Raw genomic sequence first — 19,480 nt, forward strand, 5'->3', positions numbered from 1 at the left:
ATGGTGCAGAGCCTCCTGAATGAGATGAAGATCCCTGGAAGGAATTCAGCCTGACTCCACACAGGACGAAGCAGAGTCGCCTCTTGTCCAGATGGGATGCAGCCCAGTAGATGAGCTGTGGAACTGGTCAATCCAGACATTTATCTTAACACACATTGCAGTGACACTGGGCTGCCTTGGGGAAATTGCTCAATATTTTTCATGTTTGTAAAAGCTTTTCTGTGAAACAGAGGGCCAAACTTGTGACCGCGAAGACTCTTCTGGCTTGGTTCTTCACCAGATTCCCCTTGTGTAGTGTGGCAGAAACGAACTTGTCTGCCACCTTAGAGAACTTTGATGATGCCCCGCTACCCATTGAATAAGGTACCAGCTGCTTAGTCAGACCCTCACCAAGATGGCCCAGCTCAGCCTTTTTTTCCAACCATCTTTTGCACTGTCTTGTGTCTATATCTTGTGTTCCAGTTGGAGTGGACTGCTGGTCTCCAGCCAGTCAACAGCTACCATTATGACATGCTGTGCTTTACTGCTGCCATACTCCCTGCCATGTCTCCCAGATCTCCTGATCAGTCATGGGCTTCTCTGGTTCCTAGCACTTTGTGCCTCGTGTCTAGCTTATGTGACTTGTTTTATAGGTGAGAAAACCACAGCTGAAGGCAAGCGACTTCAGTTAAGTGGGTGATTCAGCTGGGACCAGAACCTGAGTCTGTAATGTCTAGTCCGTTGTTCCAGCCATTACACTCAGCAGACCTCCATGTTCTCTGCTAGTTATTTGATTAGTTCTTTTCCACAATAAATGGGAAGCACCTCTAGGGCAACTACTTACTATATCCAGATGCCAGGCACAATTTTCTGAACGTGGTAACCTGATAATTGATTAATTGAATTTTTCCTCTTATTTTCAGATAATACAAATTGCCAAGACTTCACATTTATAAAATGTTCTACATGCATTAATGATCTCATTTGGTCCTCCAGTCACCCATGGGATGTAGGTGCTATTTCCCATTTTGACAGAAGAGAAAATCTACAATTGCACAACAAAGCGGATGACAAATAAACTGTCCAGATTATAAGATGCAGTTGGATTGCAGGAGTTGGCTCAGATTTAAATAGCTGAAGAGATGAAAATATCATATTTGGGGAACTGTATACTTCTAATAGTTCTAAACTGCTCATTGCCATAAAAATGTGCCATTTTAATGCCAAAGGTATGTCAGGGATACTCTGCAGTTGTGAATTATGGAACACCAGGCTCTCAGGAAAATCAAAATTGGTGACCCCCAAAGGCAATGAAAAGATGTGTTGGTCGAGCTGTGAATTGATCATGCCATTCTGGAAAGCAGTACTAAGCTTACTTTTTTTTTTCTTTTTGGTGAGACAGCAGGGGTTAAGGGACTTGCCCAGGGTCACACAGCTACTAAGCATACGTTTTGACCCAGTGTTAATACTAAGTCTATAACCTGAGGAGATCAAAGAAAGAGGAAAGGATCCATATGTACAGTAACAAAACCTTTGAAACTAAGGGTAGAGTGTCTTGTCTACTTGCTGGGGAATATGGATGTAATAGAATCTTATGTCCTAAGAAATAATGAAAAGGAAGTTTCGCAGGAAACTAAAGACTTTTGTGAACTGAAGAAGAGGGAATTAAATAGAGCCAGGAGAAAAACTTTAAACAACAATAACAATATTTATCATAATGAAAACCTTTCGACTAGAGAAAGATGAAAATTCTAATGAGTGCATTGCCACACCTCAATTACAGAGGCTGGAAGATGAAATACGGTAAGCCAGGGAGGTAATGGACAGAAAATACAGAATAAGACCTGATTTTATAGAGCCAATATGGGGATTTGGCCTACCTGATTACGCATAACTGTTATGTGGGTTTTATTTTTAATTTAGGTTTTTTAATTTAAATTTTTTTTTGATGTCCTGTGGAAGGATTAGGAGGGAGAGAAAAAATGCTTCATTGAAAAAAATAATAAATTTTTTTAAAAATTAGGGTAAGAATAAGTAGGTTGTAGCATATTACCAATAAATTACCTTAAGAAGTAGCAAAAAAGATACAATCGGGAAGTGTGTGCCTAGGAAAGGGCTGGTCATGCAGCAAAAGAGGGAAAGGGAATTGCCCAGGTGCAGAGTGGTGCCCTGGTAAACATGAAATATAAAGTAAGCAAGAGAAGGCTGTGGATGCTTGGGATGGAAGGCAGCTCTGCGGGATTTATGGACAAGCATTGCAAAGGCTAGGAATGTAGGGATCGCTATGATCCACACCAGAGGAAAGAGCAGTCATGCTGAAGGTGCTCTTCTCTCGATTATACCTTTAGATCATCTTGAGTCATTTACATTCCAGCAGCAAAGGGAAAATGGCACCAGTGTGGAAAGATTCTTGTCCAGAGCTTCAGTGAGGAAGCTTTCCTCACTGATGCCCAGAAAGACTTCTCAGGGATTTGACTGCATCAGACCCCCAATGATAGCAGCATCACTTCTAAAACATTCAGTAGTGTAAACTATTTAGTAGAGCACAAGTAAGTGATTCAGTAGCATGATTGAGGGATGAACTGCCTCTTTTTAAAAGTTAAATGTTTGCTGAATAAACATGGCATATGGATGCTATACTTTTCATCATATTCCTTCTACGAAAATGTTAATCTGGCAGTTTTAAAAAGGAACCGGTATAAAGAAAAAAGCTCTCTACCCTCTACAAGAACCCAGCATACAAAACTGCATCCAATTTCTTGCCCCTAAAACGTTAATTCAAAGCTGATGGGTGATGTTTCTGAAATTCCTTCATCAGTTTCTTCTTCTGTTTGAAAGGAATACTAGAGCTGATGTTAATCTCCTGAATCAGCTGCTGGAGCTCTTCAGTTGTCCTTTGTTTCTGTTCCTCATATTCTTCACGAGTCAAACGCTGACAAAATGTGAAACCTTAAAATAACAATTATGCAGTTTAGAAAACAAAATAAAAATGTTTACATAGGTCTTGTAATACTGTGCTCAGATGCATGTATGAACAAGACTGCCTCATGCTGAATACAGTTTTTCCGAGGTCTGAATGACAGTCATGTTAAGTGTTGTCCTCCGTAAATGCTTCTTTGCTTTTAGGTGATCTAAAAGTACAAATGACTTCATGACTACTGGAAGGACAGTAAGAGTTAACATTTCTACAGCACTCAGCTTTGCAGAGCCCCTTACACAGGTTATCTGATTTCATCCTTAGGGGTTGTCCTTCATTTTTGAAGAGGACCAAAATCAATATGTTAGAGCCAAGTCACAGTGTGTCTGACTGTGGCTGATCAGAACAATCTGAACTCAGAAGGCTCCACTACAGGTCGGGCACAAATAGTCCAAAAACCAGTTCTCGGTTGGTGAGAAGTAGGTCCAGAAGAGCAGTGCCCTTTGCTAATCCCTCCACTATTCCTAGAAGACACGTACCCTTTCAGTAGAATGTAAGCTCTTTGAAAGGAGGGGCTATTTCATTTCTGCATTTCTGTACCTAGTGCCTAACACTGCTTGGCACACAGGTGCATAATATATGCTTGCTGATTGACTGAAGGATGGAATTATTAAGACAAGCATGACATTATTAGCTGCTCTACTTTGGGCAGACAGAGCACTCCGTAGATGTCAGGATAATCAGAGTTTCAATTAATTTTAGATCATACCCCCATCCCATTCCCAAACTAGTTTATTTCCTTTTTCTGTTCTGGTGGTCTAGACAATACTGGTTCTATTTTTGCTTCTTTGACCTGTACTTCAGTGGTCTCACCCTTGCTTGTCCTCCCGTCCACCTCCTGAATTTCCTCACAAGGAACAGTATGTTCTTAACATACAGTGTTACTCTTCCTACTGGACTGAGCTTTCTCTTTTTGAATAAGGTATTCCATTTGAGGACCATATTCCACTACTTCTTAGTAATACTTAAGATGTCACCTTTTCCTTCTTGTCTTTGATATTTAGCTCACCTTGAGTCTTAGCTGAATTTTGCACATTTATGTATAGATATCTGAAGCCATGGATTTTATTAATGGCTCATTAAAAAAAAAAACGGTCTCTGTAATTTCCTAGGCATTTTTAGTGCTATTCTTCCTACAATGTTACTATTCTCTCTGTTTGTTAGCTCGATGGATAAAAGTTGGTAGTTTTCTGAACTACAAATTTTGCAAAGATGAATTTTAGTAATTAGGATCATAAGACCCAGTTGCATGTTCTTAAAAAGTTCTTTGGCATAGTGGATATGAGAAAGAAAAGGCATTAGAATGGTTTTCTTGGACTCTGTTCCCTATCTTAAGACCATCCTCACCCTCACCTATAAAACCTCTTTCCCCAACAATACAGAAATGAGAAAGTCAGACTAGAAATAAAAGAGGTAAGAATATAAACAAAGTGGCCAAAAAATATGTATTTTAGAGAGGCTATCACCCACTTGGCAAAAGTATAATATAATGAAAACTCTGTAAGAAGGAACTGGGATGCCATTCACTTGCCCTAGAAATAGTGGGGGGAAAAGTTGGCTTAACTGAGCTACCTTTGACAACTTGATAAAACACTAAAACTCACTGTCCCCCTTCCTGCACGTGTACGTTACACCTCCTCCATTCCTGGAGTGACAATCTCTGTCTACTGAAATTCTTTTTTTTTTCTTAAGGCCAAAATCAAGTGTCACCTTCTTCTACGAAGCCTTCCTTCCATGCCAATATCACTTCTATGTACTTAATTATATTCTGACGTATACATATTAGTTATTTGTGTACCTGTCTCAGCTCCTCTTCCTATCCTCACCACCCCCCAAATCCTAAGTTTCTTGGGGGCAAAGCCTCTATTTTTATAACCTGAAGCAGCAAATAGAGTGCCTTGTGTGTAGGCGGTGCTTAAGTAATACAGCCTTACTGAATTTAACTGCAAGAGGCACACAGTTCAGTTTTGTACCTGATATAAGATCTGGATCTTCTCCATGAAGAAGGCTTCTGAATTTCCTACTGACCAGGTCCAACAAATTCAAAGGTGTCTATATAAAAACAGATAATGTTTGATTTAATTAGAACTAAAAATGTAAGGTATGGTTTCTGTCTAGAATATATCAATAGTGAAATCTAATTCCTATATCAGCTGAAGGCACAGTGGATAAGGTGGTATACATTGAGTCCGAAAGACCTGGGATCAAATCCTGTCTCTGACACTAGCAGTGTGACCATGAACAGGTCATGTAACTTTTTTGAACCTTGGTTCCTTATCTGCATAACAGAGATAATAATAACTCTACTGTCTTTCTCACAGGGTTGTTTTATAGGTCCTGAAAATAAAGGATATTTTAAATTAAAGGATATTTTAAAAAAGAAGATGTTTCATTATTTTAAGTCCAGGCTTTGCTAGAAACTAGGGTCACCATCCATGGCCTTCAGAAGTCCAGGTGTAGTGAATCCACAAATGATTTGTATTTAACAAATCAGAGCATTTCTCAGAGCAATGTTAACTAATGTCTCCATCATAATCACATGAAGTGCAGAAAAACATTTTTGTAAAGTCGGGAAATACTCCTCTTCCAGTTTGCTTTGTATCGAACATTATTCCCGACAGGAGCAGGCTGGCAAGAACGCGGCTTCTCTGGCAGTGCTGCAAGGAAGTTCTTGTCCCTCACAGTTGCTACTGGTAGGTTCTGCTTCTCTTCTTTTCCTCTTGTTTTTTGGTACAATCCTTTCCCAATACAATGACCTTCTCCCTCTCTCCAGCCACTGGGCTTTCTCTTTTAAATAGGAAAGGCAGTTCGTTAAAGTCAGTCAACAGAGGCCGCCCTCAGCAGTTCACCCAGGAGCTCTCCACCACTCTTCATAGGGGAGGAAGTTGGGTTTTTTTTGATCGTCTGCCCTCCAAAACCAAGATAGATCACTTTACCATTACCTGGAGCCCAGCTGCTTTTCGGTTTTGTTTTTTTGTTTAAAACATTATAGTTGCTGTATACACTTTTCTTTGTTTTTCTTCTCTCTGTACCAGTATATACAAATTATTTCTCAGAATTCCTCACATTTCTCATTTCTTACTTCACGATAATAAAATACATTAGTATACTACAATTTCTTCATTTGTTTTCCATTCAATGGACACTTTCAGTTCTATTTCTATTACCATCACAAACAGTACTGCTGTAAATATTCTGGAATATTTGAGAATGTTTTGCTTGTCTTTGGCCTTCATAAAGTATATGTTCAGTAGGGGGATTGCTGGGTCAAAGGTTGTTAACAATTTATCGACTTTTCTCATCTAATTCCAAGTTGTTCTCTTTTCTATCAGGTCTTTAAAAAAATTTTTTTTCAAATAACCAAAACCTACCTTCTTTCCCTCCCATTGCCTAATGGAAAAACAAAGGGGAAAAAAACCCAAAGTCCCTGTGACAAATATTAACAAAACACATTTACACACACACACACACACACACACACACACACAGAGTCTTAGTCTATACACTGAGTACATGACCTCTCTGTTAGAAGTTGGCAGCATGCTTCATGATGAGTCCTCTGGAACCGTGGTCCATCATAGTGTTGTTCAGAGTTCTCATGTCTTTGAGTGTTTGCTTTTTACAGTATTGTTATCATTGTGTTAACTGTTCTCATAGTTTTTCTCACTTCATTCTCCATCAGTTCATACCTATCTTCCCAGGTTTCTCTGAAACTATCACCTTCATCATTTCTTATACCACAAGAGTATTCCATTACATTTATATGTCATAACTTGTTCAGCCATTCCTCAAGTGATGGGCATCCCCCTCAGTTTCCAGTTCTTTGCCACCACAAAGAGAGTTGCTACCAATATTTCTGTACATATTTGTACAATGAACCCTTTTCCTCTTTCTTTTATCTCTTTTGGGTATAGATCTACCAGTGCAATCACTAGGTGTGCACAGTTTGGTAACTTTTGGGGTAAAATTCCCAACTGCTTTCCAGAAGGGCTCAACCAACTCAGAGACCCACCAAAAGTACATTAATGTGCAAGTTCTTCAATAGCCCTTGTCACATTTGTCAGTTTCCTTTTTTTGACCAGCTTTTCAAATGCGACAGGTGTAATAGGGAACTTCAGAGTTGTTTTAATTTGCATTTCTCTAATTACTAGTGATTCAGGGCATTTTTTCATATGGCTTTTGATTGTTTGCATTTCTTCCTCTGTAAATTGCCTGTTCAGGTCCTTTGACCATTTATTGATTAGGGAATGGCTTATTCTTTTATATTTGAATCAGTTCCCTATATATCTTAGAAATTAGGCTGTTATCAGAGAGACTTGCTACAAAGATTTTTTTCTTCATTTACCTGCTTCTCTTCTACTTTTATAAAACCTTTTTAATTTTATGTAATCAAAACTGTCCATTTTACCTTGTTTGACCACTTCTTCCTTGTTCCTCTAATCTGTTTAAGTCACCTTTTATGTCTGCTGTGTACTCATTTCAAATTTATCTTGGTATATGGTGTATGATTAATAAACATTTATTAAGCACCTACTGTATATGCCAGGCATTTTGCTAAATGCTGAAGATAAATTGGTCTATACCTAGTTTCTGCCAAACTTTTCCAGTTTTCTTAATTTTTTTTGGTCAGATACTGGGTTTTTTCTCTAACAGCTGGGATCTTTATGTTTATAAAATATTAGGATACTGTGCTCCTTTGTGCTGTATGATGTGTATACCTAATCTGTTCCATTGATCACCCTTTCTATTTCTTAATAAGTACCAAACTATTTTGCTGATTTGTAGTACAGTTTGAGATCTGGTACTGCTAGCCACTATCCATTTTTTTTTCATTATTTCCCTTGAAATTCTTGACCTGTTTTTCCTTCAGGTGAATTTTGTTATTATCCAAGTTGTCTTCCAGAATTGGTCAGGTGATTTACAGTTTCATTATCACACAACTGGGATTCTGACCCAGATCTTCTAACTCCAAATATGATAATTGCCCTGGATCTCCTTCTCCAGACTGTGTCAATATTATTATCCTCATTTTACAAGTGAGAACAAGACTAGGAGACATTAAAAAACTAGTCTATAGCCAGAGTTAATGGCTAAGCCAGGGCTCAAACCCAAGTCTTCTGATTGTGACCAGTGAAAGAAAAGGTAACAGTCATAGAGATCTTTTTTTGGGGGGGGGCAGTGGTACCCCGAAGAAGAACTGCTTGCTAGAGATGTTACACACAGTATAACAGAAACTTCAAATAATACATTAATGCCTTTGCAACTAAAAGTATTACTCTATGACCCAGGAGCGGAAGGCAGTACTGAGGTTAAAAAAAAAAGTTCCAAACATACAGTCTTCATTAAATGCTCTAATTACTTAAATTCACAAGGACAGGTATGTCCAAAAGACTGATGAATCTCCACCTGCCATTTAGCTTTTGGATGTTAAAACAACTGAATCCACAGAATGAGAACAGTGTATACAATGGCAGTATTACAAAGAAAAAACACTTTGGAAAGGCTGAAGACCTCTGGTCAATGCCAAGAGCCGGGAGGACTGAACTAATCAGTTGCCTCCACAGGGATGGACTGAAAAGGCAGAATGAGGGCATGGGAGCTTGTTTTGTTAGCATGTGCAAACTTGATATAAACGTTTTCTTTTTACTGCTCAGTGGGGGTGGGGAAGAGATGACAAATGCTTATAAAAAACAGTTACCTAAAAAAGTGGAATAAAGATAGCTTAGTGCAAATGTGCCAAGGGAAAATAAAAAAGATACCTTAAGAAGCTCACAATGATTCTCAAGCAGAAACTGGACCAGTTGCTCAGTTTGTACTTTTGACAATGACTTGTTTTGCAAAACAGCTTTGGTAAGCATTTTCATGACCACTGTTCTATTATCATACTGCAAAAAGAGAATGCAGTTAACAGGAATGAACTATTTTATTAGAAGAACAAGAGAAAAATGCAAACACGTTCATGTTTCAAATACTGGTCATACCTGTTTTTGTAACTTGTAGCCATGAGAGTCTGACGCTGTGGCCATAAAAGTCAGGAGTCTACGTAATTCCTCCCTGACATTGGGGAAAAGGAGCCTCAGGTAGAGCTGCGACGCTTCCAGAGCTTCTATTTGCCTCCCCTTCTCTGTTACAGGTATCACAAACAGTTCAAAATGCACACCAATGAACGTAGCAATATTTGGATTTTAAATTATCAGCACACTACAGGACAGAAGTAGCAGAATAAACGCTATAAAATTAAGCACAGTACTTGGCTTAGAAGTTAAATTTTGTGGCTACTTCAAGACCATGAAAAATGTTATCAGGAAAAGGTCACTTGACAATCTGAGTCTTGCTAAAATGTTACCAGATTCAAAGAACATAAGAAGCTACTAAATGCAAAAGTAATTCAGTTTCTTTAGCTTTAAGTTTAAATATATGTGATAAAAATTAACTTAAGATTAAATATTTCCTCCTTGAAATTTCACTCTTACCCAGAAGTTCAATAATTCCTGAATGAACATCAGAATAACTGTCATTAAGTAAACATTCTCTTTCTTGATTATAATATTTTACTATAATATCAAAGAATATCTTCTTATGAATATTCAGTTTTGTTTCTTCGTTAGTGTTTTGACCTAGCTGCTGACTAACCATCACTATTAGCTGGTCTGGGAACTATTCCAGGCATTCAATTGCTGCGTTGAGCCAACTGTCAATCCTGGAAAAAATAAATAAATCATAGGTTAATATTTCTAACTGCAAAAAAACATTGTTTAATGCTATATTATATACATACATGTATTATGTAAACTTTCAACAGAAAACTAAATTTATATAAGCAACCGCAGTGAGAGTTATTTAAGATTATCAAAGTAATAGACTTGATTTATTGTCCATCAATTTATGATGGGCCCAGGATCAAACAGGAGAGAGGGCAGGACTGCCTTTGGGAGACCACAGGGCTCTTTTAGGGACACCAAACTTCTCCCTGAGATGAAAATCTCTCTTTTTAATATCTATATTTTACTGGTGTTTTAAGGTTACAAGACATAAGACACTGGAGTCCCTAAATGACTGAACATGGGCATCACTTGGGAGGGCAATGGAGAGGGCCATGGTAGGGTGTGATCAGGGGGCCACACTGCCCTAGGAGCCAACATGGAGCTATGAATTAGAACCACAGGAAAGCAGGACAAGTGATCCACGAATATGAACTAGAATTCTCTAGGGAATAAGTGCACACTTTTAACATCACTGAAAATAAGAGATACACAAATCAAAATAATCTGAGGTTTTATCTCACATCCAGCAAAGACCCCACAGTGGGAACAGTTAATGATGGCAGGCCTATAGAAAGACAGGCATGCTACCATACTGCTAATGGAGCTATAGACTGGTCCAAACATCCTGGAAAGTGACCTGTAATTACGTTAAGAAAAGTGCCTAAAACACCTACAGCCCTCAACTCAGAGATCCTGCTGCTAGGTGTACTCCCTAAGGAAGATAGAAAGGTTCCATTCATGCCAAAATATTCACAGCAGCACTTTTTCTTAAAGCAAAGAACTAGGCAAAAAGTAGACTGAGGAAAGGCTAAACAGAGAGATACCAAAATACAATGGGTCACTGCTGTGCCCTAAGAAACGCCACAAAGAATCCAGAGACTTCTAAGAAGACTGACATGAACTGATGCAGAGAGAACTCAATCATAAAGACAACTCATACAAAGACTACAAGGTAGCTAATAAGGAGGGAGCCCTGAGAGGGCTCACCTTCCTCCCTTCTTTGCAAAGGTGAGGGGTTACAGGCATAAAGCACTGCATAAACAAGGGGTCACCAAAGCCTATTCAACTATTGGAGCTTATAGGTGCACTGAGACTTTGGGGACAGCCCTTTTCTGTCAGACTTGGTTAGTTTTACTGAACTCTTTTTTAAAAAAATAACCAATTAAACCAAAAAAGAAGAGGAAGGTGGTCATGTGACCAGAGCTGGGATAACTGTTGGTGGTCTAATTTCAATATGAAGTAAGGAAGACCTCCGGATACTCTATGGTGAACTCAGGGGAGGTCCCCCCCCAAAAAAAGAGTCCAAAGGGAAGCAGGCATGGATGAACTGTGATCATATCCCTGGAAGGAACAATTATAGACTAAGAGCCATGTGGTCCAACTCCTTCATTTTAAAACTGTGGTCCAAGGAGGAGTTAACATCAGTGAGATCACAGATCCACTTAAGTATCTGAATACTAAAAGAAAACAATCAAAAAAATATCATAAAGAACAACAGGGAAAGGCTAATTGAAAACCACGTTTGACTTCCTTCATTTCCTTATATACCAGCAAGGAGCAACAGGGGCTGGGGCCAGTTCAGAAAGAACTTTTATTTGTCCTGATTTTAGAGTAGACAATTCAGCCAAGCTGGATCCAGTCACACACACACACACACACACACACACACACACACACACACACACACACAGAATGTGCATGCGTATACTCATATATATTGAATACAGAAATGTGAGAGAATTCACATAGACTCCATTAGAACAATGTCACATTCCATATTCCTGTGTGACTTTAAACACCAAATACAAAATATGAGCAAGAAAGCTTTTAGTAATAACAATAATAATGACGACTACCATTTATATGACCTTTTATCTGTTTGATAATAAAGATGCATACTTACTCAGACAAACTGAGGCCATGAATAACCTCTCTATCTAAACAAGTGTTGGAGATGATGAGATCTTCCTCTCGGTTCAACTGAACATTCTGGTTTTTTATTGGAGGCTCTAAAATACTTTCTAAGATTGGAAGGTGAATTAATTGGAGGAGTCTTAACAATGTTTGCACTTTCCACACATCTTCCACAACTTAAGAAAAGACAAGGAAAAAAAAAACAACCCATCATCAGTAAGCCATATAAACCAATAAACAATTTCCAATCAGGTATTTCTACTAATTAGCAACAGTTTTTGTTCCAGTCCCAGGATTTTGTGGGTGAGAAGACTTCCTCCACCAAGGCAGATCTTAGCACTCACTCTTCAATTTGTCATCTTAGAATTTTTTTGGGGGGATGCTAAGAGGCAAAGTGACTTGCTCAGAGTCACATGGCCATTATACGCCAGAAGCTAGACTTGAACCCACGTCTTCCAGGCTCTGAGGCCAGCCCTTTCTCCACTATGCCATTTTGCCTCACAATATGCAGAATGGAAAAAAAAAATTCTCAGTACACTGTAAGAATATAATATACTCTGAGGTGAAAGGATATGTGTATAGGAAGCAAATGGCAATTTAAACAAGAAAACTATAAATAAATGCAATTCAATACATTACAGATAAAGACTACCCAGAGAAAAGAGCAGAAGGTTTGCAAGATCAGCAAGGCAAGAACAAAGTGAGAAGCACTGGGTGGAGCCCATGGAACCCTGTGCCTGGGCCGGTAAGCCCTTGGTTTGAATTCTGCCCCCACATGTACTCCGCTGCCCTACTCAGCGCCTGGGACGCTCTATCTCCTCCCTTCCACTTGGGCTTCCTTCGTGAATCAGCTCAAATTCTACCTTCTGCAGGACACACTCTCCAGTTCCACCCACTGCTAGTGTCCTTCCTCTGAGATGACGTCCCATTTATATCGTGTAAACTTTGTACGTGCAGTTTTTTGCCTGGCATCTCCCCAGTTAGAATGTGAGCTCGCTGAGGGCAGGGATTATTTTTGTTTTGTTTTTGGTGAGGCAATCGGGGTTAAGTGACTTGCCCAGGGTCACACAGCTAGGAAGTGTCAAGTGTCTGAGGCCTGATTTCAACTTAGGTCCTCCTGACTCCAAGGCCAAAGCTTTATCCACTGCTCCATCTAGCTGTCCCACAGGGATTATTTTTGCATTATTTGGCTCTCCACTGCTTAGCACATCTATTAAGTACTTAAAAAATACTTGGGGACTGTTGACTGACTCACTGACACAAACTGTCTCTTGCTGGGTAAATCATTTGCCTGGGAAGCTTCTCTGCATCCTCACTGGTAATGAGAACAATGATGCTTGTACCACCTACTTCCCAGGGTTGTTAGAACAGTAAGAGCTAGCATCCATCAGACACCCTAAGGACCACAAAGTGCTTTACATATATCACCCCATTTGATCTTCACAATTGTCCTGGGAAGGAATACTATTTTCCCCATTTCACAGATGAGAAGCTAAGGCAAATGGAGATTACGTGACCTGCCCAGGATCACACAGATAGTAAATGTCAGGGGCAGGATTTGAACTCAGGTCTTCCTGACTCCAGGTCTAGCGCTCTATCCATTGCACCCCCTAGCTTCTAGAAAATGCTCTGAAACCCTCAAAAAACTGTGTTAGTTAAAAAAAAAAGCTATATAAGGAAATAGCTAACAGGTGTGTTTCAAGATGTAGAGGGGTTGGTGTAAGAAAATGAAATTCAGAAGGCAGAAAAGGTAGCAATACCCTGGTCATCATTACCAAACACCTGTCAAGAGTCTACAGGAATGCATAGAAGACACATGGACACAGGCCAGGCCTGTTTGCGTCTTCCACCAGAAGAGTTTCTATTGATGGAGCACCTTCTGGGCCCACAATACTCTCAACACACATTCTTTCATTACAACAACCCTATGAAGCTGACAGGTCAAGTCAAATTATCCTCATTTCCCTATAAGGAAATTGAGAGCCAGAGAAGTAATTTATTCAAAGCTATATAGCTAGTAAGTGATAGTGGTGGGAATGGAAGCCAGATCTTGAGACTCTAAGCCCCCTGTCCTTGTTGTTATACCATACTGCTTCCCTAAAATGAGGGGATTAATTTAGACCAGGGAGTCTCTTTGTAATCTTAAACATTTTGTCTATTGAAAATATATTATTCTGAGAAACAGGTCCATGAACTATTAAAGGGATCCATGATATAGAACAGGTTAAGAACTCTCGGACTAAATGACTTGTAAAGTTCCTCGTGGCTCCAAAACTCCATGATTTTACTTTTTAAAAAGTTTTATGGGGTGACTCCTTAAAACACTATTAATTCAGGTGTCTGAAATCTATATTCATTCCATTCATCCAGATCACTGTTTAAGTAAATATCAGGCCAAGAATCAACTCACCATTTATTCTTAGCACTGCTTAGAACTGACATAATTCAAACAACATTTCTATCCACTGACTTGGAAAATAAAAATTATGACACTATAAGGCTCACGGTTGATATCTCTATCTTAAAAAGTCAGTCTGTTTCTTTTCTTTTTTTTTTTCCATCTTGACAACTGTTTTTCTTCCAGAACTGCATTTCGCCTAATGGAGAATGGCCTACCATGTTGGTGATATTTACTGCACTTCAGTATATCTTTGTAAACCTTCACTCTCTAATTCCTCCTCTCTGTTTGTGCAAGATTTATATAGCAAATGCCTCACTAAATTATAAAAGCCCTCAGCTTAAAAATAAAGTTAAATTTTGTTTTCTGTTTAGATTTCTAAGAGGAACTTTGTCCAGTTTTCCTTTTTGAATGTTAAAAAACATATTTTGAAATTCACACAATTACTGAAGGAGGCCGCATGCTACCATGGGGAGACGGCCTGCAGCGAAGTCAGAGAGCTGCTGATGTTCAGACCCCAGTCCTGCCGCCCACTAAGTGACATCAGACTCCTCAGCTCTAAAATTAGGGGTTGGCTTTGACGGCCTCTGAGGACCCTCCAGAACTAGGAACCATGCATGGTCTTGTGAACATCCAGAATGGGGGTCTTCGCAATGCACTTCTGAAACCCTTCGCTGAAATGAAAAGTTGTGTGAAGAAGGCACATCAAGAAAAACATCAGCAGGAGCGCTCATCTCACCGCTACCCAAATATTCATCTTTAGTGCCTCTGGGCCAATTCAAGGCCATTCATTTATTGAGCACCACTATGTACAAAGTGTGTGGCTAGGTGGCGCAGTGGATAGAGTGTCAGGCCTGAAATCAGGAAGACCTGAGTTCAAATTTGACCTCAGACATGTACTAGCTGTGTGACCCTGGGCAAGTCACTTAACCCGGTTTGCCTCAGTTTTCTCCTCTGTAAAATGAGCCAATGAAGGAAATGGCAGACCACTCTAGTATCTTTCCCAAGAAAACCCTAAATGGGGCGATGGAGAGTTGGACATGACTGAACAACAAAAATGTACAATGTACCACATTAGGTGATGGCACATCACACACACACACACACACACACACGGACTTCTGTCTGTTTACATGGGATACTCTCTTTAACTTTATAATCACCTCAGCCTCTCCACAGAATGCAAACCTCCTGAAAGCACGGACAGTTGTCATTTTTGTATTTATACCCCTAGTACCTGGCATTTAGTAAATGTTGCATAAATGATATCATCGGATTGAAAAGGCTGGCTGCTGGCATTTTTAGTTTTTGGATTTTATGATAGATGCTGTCATCTAAACAGTGCCAAGTTGGATGGGAATTGATTGGAGGCAGGGAGTAATGTAGCATTGATAACAGGAAGGTAATCTTTCTGATTTGACATGCTGTGACTTTTTTGTTTGTTTAGATTTTTGGTTACCCTATGCATAATACATGAAAAATTGAATGATATAATATGAAGCAATATATGATTACATGTCATTGGAGTGGCATACACTGCTAGTTTTCAAGGAGTTCCTGGGAAGGAGTCACAAGAATGTTTAAAGAAGAGTACAGGTTGGTTTTTTAGAATGTAAATTGGGTCCCAGGCCACATTACCAACAAGATGGAGGACTAGACATTTTCTTTGCTTCTCATGACTTTTCAGACCTCTCCAAAATAGGAATGAGGTGCAAGAGATAAAGTTGTTTCAGTTGTCTCCATTGTCTGGGTCACCAAGAACTCAGAGGTAAAAACCTGATGATCTAATAACAGAAGAATTCCTAACTCCTAACCTGCTTATTCAACATCCCCTCTCTCACCACTCACTGTAGTAGTGCTACACAAGCTGACCCACTAGCTCGCAAAAGAATGAAGCTGTTCATCTGGACACCCCACCCCCACCTCATGCTGCAGAGATCCACACCACCGTAATTTTTTTGGGGGGGGGCAACTGGGGTTAAGTGACTTGCCCAGGGTCACACAGCTAGTAAGTGTCAAGTGTTTGGTCTGAGGCCCGATTTGAACTCAAGTCCTCCTGACTTCAGGTCCGGTGCTCTATCCACTGCACCACCTAACTGCCCCCACACCACAGTAATTTGCTCAGACTCTGATAGCAGTGTAAAGGTGCTCTGTGCCACAATAGAGCTTGGCCAGAGGAAAGGGGGCAAAGCACATGTGTGGCTATGTGGCATTCCACTAAGCCAGAGGGAAAGAGCCCAACATCCATTTGAGGCCAGTTCTGTCTCCCCAAAACTCTTGGGGCAAAGTCTGAAGCTGGCGAACTATAAATTGCCTGTTGTAGGAGAGGGCTGAAACTTGAGATCCAGCCTCCCAAAGAAACTATTGGAAGAGGAGAGAGTTATAAAGTGAACAATAGGGGAAAATAATGAAAAAACAAATTTACCAAAAATTTCAGGAGGAAGGGAAAAAATCTAGAATATAAAGAAAAGATAATAATGAAGCAAATAAGGGAAAAGAAATTCCCTTTAGAAGAGGTCAAAAAATGAAATTTTAAAAACTAATGAGGAAAACAAATTAAAGATGAGGAGAAGCAAGGGAATTCCATTTAACTACTTAACTGAAAAAAAGAGGAATAATTTAGTAAGTAGTTAAAAGTGAGAAAGAAAAAGGAACTAATAAGCAAAAACTAAGGAAAGAACTAACAAATGATAGGAGGTCCCCTTGAGGGTGAGAGGGAAGAGAACTGGTATTATTTTAAAATAGACTGAATTAAAATAACTGAAAAGACACAGTACTGTGCTTACAGAGGAAGAGGGAAAATATAATATGGGAAAAGGCATATTAGCCACAAATGGAGGAAAACATAAAATCTAATTTATGACTTTAAATGTGAATGGATTAACAATCCAATAAAATGAAAAAGTATGATAAGAAAAAAAATCCTACAATCTGTTGCTTATAAGAAACATTTAAAAAACAAAGACATACATGATAAAAATGAGGGGCTGAAAAAAAGTTAGTATGCATCAAATGAATCCAAAAAAACAGGACTGGTAGTCACGTTATCAGACAAAGCAAAAACAAACATCCAAAACATAAAAAGGAATAAACAAGGAAACTATGTTTTAGCAAAAAGAATCATGGGCAATAAATCGATATGAGTATTAAAACCACATATTCCCTTTGACCCAGCAGTACCACTACTCGGTCTATTTCCAAAGATGATTAGGGGAAAAGGAAGAGACCCTATATGTTCTAAAATGCTTATAGCAGTTCTCTTTGTGATGGCAAAGAACTGGAAATTGCAGGGATCCCCATCAACTGGGGAATGGCTGAACAAGCTGTGGTATATGATTGTGATGGAATACTACTGTGCTATAAGAAATGATAAGCTCAGAGATTCTGGAAAAACAGAAAGACTTGCATGAAATAATGAAAAGCAAAATGAGCAGAACCAAGAGAACATTATATAACAGCAAGATTGTTTAAGAGCGACTTTGAATAAATTGTTTTGTAGGAAAGTATCATGAATGAAATGGTCCTTGACCATGTGAGGCCTGGAAAGATGGCTTGACTTTTGATTGGTAGAGATGGGAAGGTGGGCTGTTCCAGGCAGAGGAAACTTCATGAGCAAAGAAAGTGGGAATCGCATAAAGCACTGTTTGAGAAAGAATGTAGTCATCTTGTAGTACATGGTGGTGGCAGTGAGACAAGGTTAGTAACAGGGTGGAGGGGGAGATAAGGTAAGAAAGGGAGAGTGAGGCTAGAATGAGGTAGACCCTGAATGTCAGGAGTTTATTTGATAAATAGTGGGAAGCCCCTGATTGTTTCTGAATAAGGGGATGGCATGCTCTAAAGGAGATGAAGCTGGTAGTAGCACATCAGATGAATTGGAAGGAAAGGTTGGAGATAGAGGAGTCCAATGAAGAGGCTGCTGTTGTACTTTTGGCTTGAAGAGACAAGTTGGGTTTGGGCTAGAGTGGAGAGTAGGGAAGGGTTTGCTAAGAAGGCATTTCAAGGAATCTACAAGAATGATGCGCTCAAGGTCATGCTGTAAAAGGCTGGGTAACTCAAAGTTTCTACGCCTAGGGGACTTACAGAAATGGAAGGAGGAAAGGAGAACTCCATTTTAGATGGTAGGGATGGAAGGGGAAGATGAGTTCACCTTTACACTTTCTGAGTTTCAGGTCATTTGGGAGACTCCCACATAGAAATGTCCTAGAGGCAGGCAAACAGTGAACTGGATTAGAGGTACAGAGATGAGTTACTGGGCACAGAAGTGAAGGATGAATCTGTAAGGATTACCAAAGGAGGAGAAAGCCTAGAGAGTTACCAGAGGGTTTAGAAGTCTAGTAAATACCTACAGCTAAAGGATAAGAGGAAAATCAGCCAGTGAGATGAAGAGAACAGGGAAGCAGAGATATGAGGGGGCATAAGAGAAGTACTACCGCAGAGGCCACAAGAGGAAAGGGTTTCTTTCAGGAAGCAGTAAGGTGGTCAAGAGGGTAAAATGCATCTGAGATACAGGTGATGACAACCAGGGAGGTCACTGGTAAATCAGAAAGTAAGTGATGGCCTTAAGAGAGCAGTTTCAGTAAGCAGAGTTGTGCAATCAGATTGCAAGGAGCAGACTGTTCAATGGAGAAGGATGAGAGACATACTCTATAAGACATAAAGAGATCCACAGTCACATGAAGGTTTTTTTTTTCAAGACCAGACAACTTATGTATGTTTGAAGGAAGCAGAGAAGTCAAGAAGAATGAGAAACTGAAGGTAAGAATAAGAGACAGGTTTCTCAAAAGCAGGAGAGAATGGGATCTAGGTCACAGGCAGAAAGGTAAGAGTTTGAGAAGGGAGGGGAGCCTTGTTCTCTGATAGTTCCATTGTGAAGAACTGTGGTCAGTATACAATACTTGGAGTATACCTGCCTAGACACACACAGGAAATCCAGGAATGAAATTACAAAACATCCTTCACACACACAGACAATTCTCATCAATTAGAGACATATTCATTGCTCATGGGTACATCAAGCCAATAAAATGAAAGGGACAAAAGTACCTAAAATTAACTTACTTTTTCAGTGTCATACCAATCTAACTACCAAGAAAGTCCTTTGGTAGCAAACAAAGTCCATACACATCCGCAGGGGAATGGCTAAACCAACTGTGGCTTATGGATACAGTGAAATATTCTCATGGTATAAGAAACCACAACTGGGTTTTATATAGATACACAGGACAAGACTTACACGAACTACAGCAAAGTGAAAGAAATGAATGAAGACTACAAGATAAACAAGCACCACAGATAACCATGAGAATGGAGTGAATAAGCAACATCCTGAACTAAATGTTGTGAAAAGATTATGTCCGAGCGTGGCCCCAGAGATGATCAAGGAGGACATTCTTCCCTTCTCCTAATGCTGGGCTGAAAGTCTACTGGCATGGAATCTGCACAGAAGGC

General features: G+C 39.6%; 1 protein-coding gene across 1 annotated transcript in view; it reads right to left on the bottom strand.

Moving 5' to 3' along the window:
* Window positions 1-2,752: 2,752 nt before the first annotated feature.
* The window catches only part of DEPDC4 (DEP domain containing 4), a 47,930-nt gene continuing 31,202 nt past the window's right edge, over window positions 2,753-19,480 (bottom strand). The window contains 6 exon segments of the mRNA XM_078150423.1: window positions 2,753-2,928; window positions 4,930-5,008; window positions 8,716-8,841; window positions 8,938-9,080; window positions 9,430-9,656; window positions 11,624-11,801. Of these exon segments, the coding sequence (XP_078006549.1) occupies window positions 2,753-2,928; window positions 4,930-5,008; window positions 8,716-8,841; window positions 8,938-9,080; window positions 9,430-9,656; window positions 11,624-11,801 (929 nt within the window).

Source organism: Phascolarctos cinereus, unplaced genomic scaffold (genome assembly GCF_003287225.1).
Source record: "Phascolarctos cinereus isolate Bilbo 61053 unplaced genomic scaffold, phaCin_HiC Scaffold_1;HRSCAF=81, whole genome shotgun sequence".
NCBI lineage: Eukaryota > Metazoa > Chordata > Mammalia > Diprotodontia > Phascolarctidae > Phascolarctos > Phascolarctos cinereus.